Source organism: Humulus lupulus, chromosome 6 (genome assembly GCF_963169125.1).
Source record: "Humulus lupulus chromosome 6, drHumLupu1.1, whole genome shotgun sequence".
Classification (NCBI taxonomy): Eukaryota; Viridiplantae; Streptophyta; class Magnoliopsida; order Rosales; family Cannabaceae; genus Humulus; species Humulus lupulus.
Window position 1 is genome coordinate 112,676,679 of NC_084798.1, and position 7,520 is coordinate 112,684,198.

Consider the following 7,520-nt stretch of genomic DNA (forward strand, 5'->3'; position numbering starts at 1 on the left):
GCAACATTCACACCCAAAGAATTAAGTTTAAAATTTAAGAAAGAAAGACATTCAGCTGCAACTTAGATTGATTATATATATTTTTAAGTTTGCAAAGTCGTCATCGATCCCCCTAGTTAAACACTAACAAAAGCAAAGAATATCCTCTAAAGAACGACAACACAACAAGACAAATACAAACTAAAAACAGAACAAAGATAACTATTCCAAAAAAGCACCCTCCTAGCAACAAAACACAAGGAAGATGACTCAAATTTCGGTGCTCACTACACAAAAATCACCAAAGAAACATAACTAAGTACAACACATAGCACCCAGTACACAAAACATAAAAATCATTATCAACACTTGAGACCAAAGTATAACACAACACAAAAATTTGCCAATGAGTAAGAACTACACCTAAAACAGAGAAAACATAGAAATAGACATAAACAAAATCAAATTGGGGAGTAGAGTTCAGAAATGCTCATTCAACGAATATGCAGGCTCTGCTCAAGGGATGCACAGATGGGTCACTCGGTTCTTGGGTGAGGCGCAGCTAGTTGCAGATGGAGATTGCTTGATGATGCGCATGGAGCTCCTGGGATTCTTGCTGGCCTGGGCTAGATTCTCTCGAATTTGGGTCGGGTTGGTGTTGATTTGGTGGTTGGTGGGGTAGCTTTGGTGAGGGTAGGAGCATTTATAGTTGCTGGGGAAGACATGAGTAATGGGGCAGTGGGAAGTTGTGGGGCTTTTGGTGGGGCAGTGGTGGTTTTGGACTTCTTTGTGGTAGTTTATGGGATAGAGGTTGGTGGAGATTTTGGTTTGTTTGGTGGTGGGATCGGGGCTGGTTTGAATTTCTTTCGCTGGGCTTGTGTTTTAGTGGTCATTTTGGGCGAAAAGGCAATAGCTAAAGCACAAGGCCACCACACAACAAAAGGAGCACCTGAATAGTAATGCCACAGATTTTTCAACTGAATAACAGAGCAATATTACCACCCCTGAACAGTAAGGCCACCGATTTTTTTTTTCAACAGAGTCTCAAACAGATTTTTGTGCTTCCCAGATCAAATACTATCAATGACTCCAATGCCCAGCAATATACATAGCACTATAAGAGGACAAGGAAATTAATACCCCAGTTTTGAGTGGCTCGGCTGACTGTGGTGATGCTTGGGCTCGTGGCTGCACGACTGGGTGGTGCCAAGGATTGGGGTTCACACAGCTGGGTTTCTGGGCAAAGATGGGTTAGGGTAATGGTGAAGATGGGTAAATATCTTATATACATATATGTATTTTATAAATAATATAAAATTTACTGAATATATGTATATATATTTTTGTATAGGTTATAGTATATATATATTTTTTAAATACATATATATATGTAGTAAAATATATATAAATAATAATAAATATAGTAATTTTTTTGTATATATATAGTATTATATATATGCCTCTGAATGAAACCATGACCCAGGATTTTTTCTCTGCCCAGATTGCTAACATTTTGACCTCGTTTTGCTTCAGCAACCCAAATTTGATGTAACTCCTTTTTATTTTCGGAAATTTTTGCGTGAATTTTGCTGAAGCAAAACTCTCGCAAAACCTTCAGACTCCAAAATTACTTCCAAAACACCCTGTTTCTTGCTGTCTTAACACCTGAAACACCAAAATACACATAAAACCACTCCAAAACATCACAATAAAATGAAATTAAAATTACAAAAAATTAAAACTAACAATAAAAATAATTAAAAACACTCATATATATTTATATATATATATTTGTCTTTTCTTTTCTTTTATTGGTTGAAATTTTTTTTCCAGTGCATTTTTATTCTTTCTTTCTTTGAGTTGCTTTACAAATGAATCCTCCAAAAACCATAGCAACCCAAACTTCATTTTTTTTCTAAGGATCTTTCAAGGAAACCGAGGTTTCGTATTGCTCAACCTCGCTTCCCCCAAACTTTGCTTCTTTCCTTGTTTCCTTAAATGCTCTTCCTACATGCTCATCATATAATTCCACTACACAATTGTGAAACACCTTGCTCACTAAGAACCCACCATCACACCTTGATTTCACGTTTGAGAAAAAAACTCTATTCCCAACTTCCAACATTTGTGATTCAAGCTTTCTACTATGTTTCTTTTTCTTCTTCTTTTTCCTCGGTAGCTATGGAGAATGAGATGGTTCTTCTTCCTTACTTATCCATGGCTCCCCACCTTTCTCAATTTCTTCAAAAGGGACCTTTTTCTTGACTCCATTGCTATACTTTCCATGCATCTTTTCAATCAACTTGAAGTTAGACACACTTATGGCCAAACAAGCTTCAACTTCATTAGGAGAGCGTATAGGATTAAAAACCTTGAATGTGACTTGTTCGTCTTGAGCTCGAATGGTGAGCTCTCCTTTTTCAACATCTATCAACGTCCTCCCGGTGGCAAGAAATGGTCTCCCCAAAATGATCGGTTCATCCCTATCTTCCTCATAGTCAAGAATAATGAATTCCGCCGGAAAAATGAACTTGTCAACTTGTACTAGGACGTCTTCAATCTTTCCCTCCGGATGCACCATAGAATGGTCAGCCAATTGCTAGGTGAGTGTAGTTGGCCTTGCTTCTCCAATTCCCAACTTCTTAAAAATGGACATGGGCATCAAATTAATACTAGCTCCCAAATCACAAAGAGCTTTACCAAGTTCTCGTCCCCCAATAGAAATTGGAATTGTGAAACTGCCTGGATCCTTCAACTTTGGAGGAATTTTACTCTTTAATATAGCACTACACCCTTCAGTCAACACTATTGTTTCAAATTCACCAAGCCTCCTCTTTTTAGTTAAAATATCCTTTAAAAACTTCACATAGTTGGGCATTTGCTCCAAAGCTTCTACCAACGGTATATTGATGTGAAGTTGTTTCAAAACATCTAAAAATCTCTGAAATTGACCATCTTGTTGCTGCTTTTTAAATCGCTGAGGAAATGGTGGAGGTGGCTTGCTTATAGGCCTTCCTATAGCATTTTGCGGAGGAATTGCTGCAACAATTGCTTCAGGATCAGCATTTAAATTTTTTGATTTCACAGCTTTGTCTCCCTTGTCCACACTACTTTGGATTGAAGTGGGCTCGCTGTTTCTAGTACAATTATCCTCAGTCAATTCCAGATTTTTACCACTCCTCAAGGTAACCGCCTTGCAATGCTCCTTGCCATCATTCCTTGGATTTTCTGTGTCATTAGGCAAGGTGCCTTGTGGTCTATTCCTTAGCTCATTAGCAAGCTGCCCCAATTGAGTTTCTAGATTCCTCAAGGATGCCGCTTGACTCTGAATCACAGCATCGTTCTTGGCCATATATTCCTTCATTAAACTCTCCAAAGAGCTTGATTGAGACACTTGTGGAGGGGGTGGTTCAGCTCTTTGTTGTTGTTGAGAAAACCCGGGTGGATATGTAGGCTTGTTTTGCATTGGTGCTCCGCTTGAACTAGCTCCTTGACCCCCCATGAGAAGTTTGGATGATGCCTCCACCCTGGACTGTAAGAGTTCGAATATGGGTTATATTGATTGGCATTTTGATTCCCCACATAACAAACTGAAGTGGGATTCAAAGGACAACTTTCAAATGCATGCCCATCTCCACAATAAACACAAGATACATCGGCAACTTGTCCCATAGCAAGGGAACAATTTCAACCTTAGGGCCTCATCAATCACTCCTTGTAACTTGAAAGAATCGCTCACCTCCAAAAATGAACGAAGATGAAGGTGAGGATCCTCAGTAGGCAGTCCACTAAATTGACCCACTGTTTGCAACATTTGGAACATCACGGGCTTTAACTCAAATTGGTGTGCTTGAATTTCAGGCCTAACAATGCCCGGATTAAGCTCATTAAACATGGGGGTAGCATACTCCCTTATGGCTCTCTCTCTATCATCAGCCATAGCAATTGTGTTAGTGACATTATTAGCACCCTCAACTCCTTCAACCTCTTCAGCCATATTAAGGCGATTTTGAGCCCGTTGTTCCCTTAGTCTTCTTCTAATTGTTCTTTCAATTTCAAGGTCAATAGGAGTTAGTTCAATGAATTCTTGCTCGTTCATATAGTAAATCACCTGAGAAAACACAAGAGCAAGCAAACAAAGTTAGCTCAACAAAGAAAAAATAAATTGCAAGTAATTGATTTTACAAGAATTTCTAATTTCAATCCCCGGCAACGGCGCCAAAAACTTGTTGTGATAAATTTAATATTTGATTTTAAATACGCAAGTGCACGTAATCACACAAGTAATATAATGATAAGTAAATCGTCTCCACATGGATTTCAAATTAGAAAAATAAGCAAAACAATTACTAAACAATTTTAAGAAATTGAAAATCAAGTGGGTTGTTTATAGGCTAAGCAAAATATTAAAATAAAATGGAAATACTGAAATTAAAAACTGAACTGAACAAGAAAATTGAGAGAAATATATGGATTTCAAAATGGACTTGAATTATTGAATTCCCCTATATTATTCATCCTGAACAACTTGGAGACAGATTGCTGCAGCAATATTCTAGCAAAACTCCCAGGTTAACAAGAATTCATTTAAACACTCATAAAACTTTCCCAAATTTTATGAAATTAATTCTTCTACCTAATTAAACATATTCCTATGCAAAATCAGATTTAAGAATGCAAATCAAAATTTAATTCTCAAAAGTTACACAAGGAAAATAACATATCCCTATGTTACTTACTAACATAACCTAACCTAGATTATGACTTGTGCCATCCAAGTTCTTCCCATTACATTTAATCTTTCCAGCATCAAACATAATTAAATAACTTGCCATTGCTGGCCAAACAACAACAAGAAATTAATATAAGCACACTTGAATGAACAAAGGAGATTTTACTAAAATAAAGTACAAGAAATTTATAGACTATAACATAGGGTTCATCAACAATTCAAGCCACCTAAAAATTAGTTTATGGCTGAGTTCATAAACATTAATCCACAATCAAAACAGCCCATAATATTCAGATTTAGAATCCAACTCAGAAATTAATAAAATAAAGTTTAGGAAAAGAAGAAAGAACAAATCCAAAATGATGCTTGAGCTTTCTTTCTTTGTCCTCCTATTTCCTTGTTGATATTCTGAGTTTTTCTCCTTTCTTTTTCTGGTTTTCTTTTCCAAAAATGGTTGCTGCTTCCTCTTTACTGCTGAAATCCTCTTTTGTGTATATTAGGTTTTCTCCTCCCTTTCTCAAAAGTACCATAATGCCCTTTTTTCTCCAAAAACATCAATTCCTCCTTTCTCTTTTTGTCTTTTTCTCCAATATGTTGACTAATTCTTTCTGCCCTTGCCACCTCAGCCAAAATTTCCAGCTTACTCATTGACTGCCACGTGTTCCAAGTGCCCAAAAGTTACCTGATCAAAATGCTTCTGTTTTGCTGCAGCAAACCTGATAATTCAGCCATCAACAACAAAATTAAATCAAAATAGTTTCACACATTAGTTCATTCCTTGTGCGAATATTTATCCATGAAACTATTACCTTTAACCCAATAGATATTAAAAACTAAAAAAAATAATTAAACTTAATTAAGATAATGAAGACATCAAGGTTAGCTACAAAAGCCAAAAATAAACTAACATCACCCATGATTTTTTCACAATTATAAGTTCAAAAGCACATGAAATAACTCTTTATTCAAGAGTTATCACAATGAAATGGTATAGTATGGGACTTCCCCCAAATTTTCCCATCTAATAACAGCATCTATCGGAATACAAATCCGACTCTTATACCTCAATAAACCCATATCTAAAATTGTATAGTCCTTAGCCACTATAGTTAGGACATTCCCTCTATGTCTCATCAACTGGGAATCACATGTGTTATCCAATGAATTAGCATTTGTGACGTGGCGAATAATCTCTTGACACGTGGCTGACACCTGGAGCGTCTGCTAGAGTATCGACCAGGAGACACACCAGAAGCAGGACAGACCTGTCTTTACCACGACCAGACTGGTCGATGGTTCCGCTGGCAAAACAACATTTATGGAAAGATCTTATGTATCCCGAATTTATTTCATGCAATCTTCTGAATATCCCATGATTCAGGGGATAATATCTGTAACAATATTGGGCAACCCTCCATGAGCCTATAAAAAGCAAGAGATGGCTCATGGGAAGGGACTTTTTGGGCCCAGAAATCATAGAGATTATAGAAATTATCTGAGTAAAACTTGTATTGTTTACGAGGAGTGTTGAAACTCATTGAACCCAAGTTCTTTGATCACACTTTTGGTCCCATATCAATATCATTCTAAGTGGACGTAGGTCATTACCAGATCCTGGGGCCGAACCACTATAAAATATTGTGTTTTCTTTACTTTTGTCATTACGTTATTATCTATACATATTCGTCTATATCATTCATATTTTGACTCCGTGTCAGTTGGCTAAATCGTGGGTCAACATTCTGGTGCTTTCATTGAGAAGACGATTCATCATTGTTGATAAAACTAATGGCGAAAGCAGGGAAGAAAGCTGCTCAGACCGCCGCCGCTGCACCGTCGAATCCGTCACCTCCTCCTCCACCTACAAGCATGGCAGAAGATGAGCCGCAGCTAGATTTTGAAGAGGAGGAAATGGACGATGCGACTTTGAGGAGCACCTTGGGCACGTTGCAGGAAGAGTTGGCTAGTCTGAGAGCCAATCAAGAGACTGCCGCAGAAGCTATAGCAAGGCAGCAGCAGGAACTTGATCGTCAGCGGGCGGAGTTAAGCGAGAGACAAGCGGAGGTGGATCGCCGCCAGACCGAGACCATGGCAGCCCTTGAAGCGGCCTTGCTGTTGGCCAGAAATCAGGCCGCGCCTGCCTCGCAGCCTAATCAACCTGAAAATGGGCCACCCCAGGGAGGTCCCAATCCTAGCCCACCGGTCCATCCTTCAAGTCCCCAGAGGCCTGAACAGCCCCAGATGCCCCATGACGACGTCCCACTGGACCCTGAGGCAGATCCACCATCTCACGCTGCTCGAGGTAATCCCCCGCAGCAGAGGCAGAATAGGGCCGAGCGACAGCCTCGTAGTCCTAGACGCCGCGAGAATGATGGGCCACACCAAGCGAACAGGGGTCACCACCCTCCTGGTAATAGGAGAGACTCGGGGTTAGGCTCTGCGGTCCATGGATCCCAACGGCATGATAATGCACGGGGACATCGCGACCAGCGCAGGCCACCCTCTAACGCTCGGGGTGTTTCTGCCAGAGACGGAAATAGAGGGAACAACCAGTCTTACCACAGCCAGTCGAAGTTCAAAGATGGCCACGGCTACAACGAGGCTGACTCAGGGAAGGACAATGCTGATGGGAGGAACGGAAATAGAGATAAGAGCAGGAGCCAAATACCTCAAGATGATCAACCAAATAGACAAGATGCTGGGGGGCAACCCAGGCAAAATAATGTCTTCAACCGGCTCGGAGGTAGCGAGCAACGAAGAAGAGAGGAAGATCTAAGAGACATACTCAATGATCGTCGAGAGAAGCATG

At 39.6% G+C, this 7,520-nt stretch overlaps 1 protein-coding gene across 1 annotated transcript; it reads right to left on the minus strand.

Moving 5' to 3' along the window:
- Positions 1–2,158: 2,158 nt before the first annotated feature.
- On the minus strand, positions 2,159–3,331 carry LOC133785396 (uncharacterized). The gene is made up of 3 exons (XM_062224639.1): positions 2,983–3,331; positions 2,657–2,871; positions 2,159–2,545 (listed from the first exon to the last, which is right to left on the minus strand). The coding sequence occupies exons 1-3, from the start codon at positions 3,329–3,331 to the stop codon at positions 2,159–2,161; spliced, it is 951 nt and encodes a 316-aa protein (XP_062080623.1).
- Positions 3,332–7,520: the final 4,189 nt, after the last annotated feature.

Bases quoted from the DNA above. Each gene is read 5' to 3' on its own strand.
- LOC133785396 (XM_062224639.1), bottom strand. From the start codon at position 3,331: ATGGCCAAGAACGATGCTGTGATTCAGAGTCAAGCGGCATCCTTGAGG. The intron at 2,872-2,982 runs GCAAGCCACCTC...TACCGTTGGTAG, and splicing joins TGCTATAGGAAGGCCTATAA to AAGCTTTGGAGCAAATGCCC. The intron at 2,546-2,656 runs GCTAGTATTAAT...GTGCATCCGGAG, and splicing joins AAGCTCTTTGTGATTTGGGA to GGAAAGATTGAAGACGTCCT.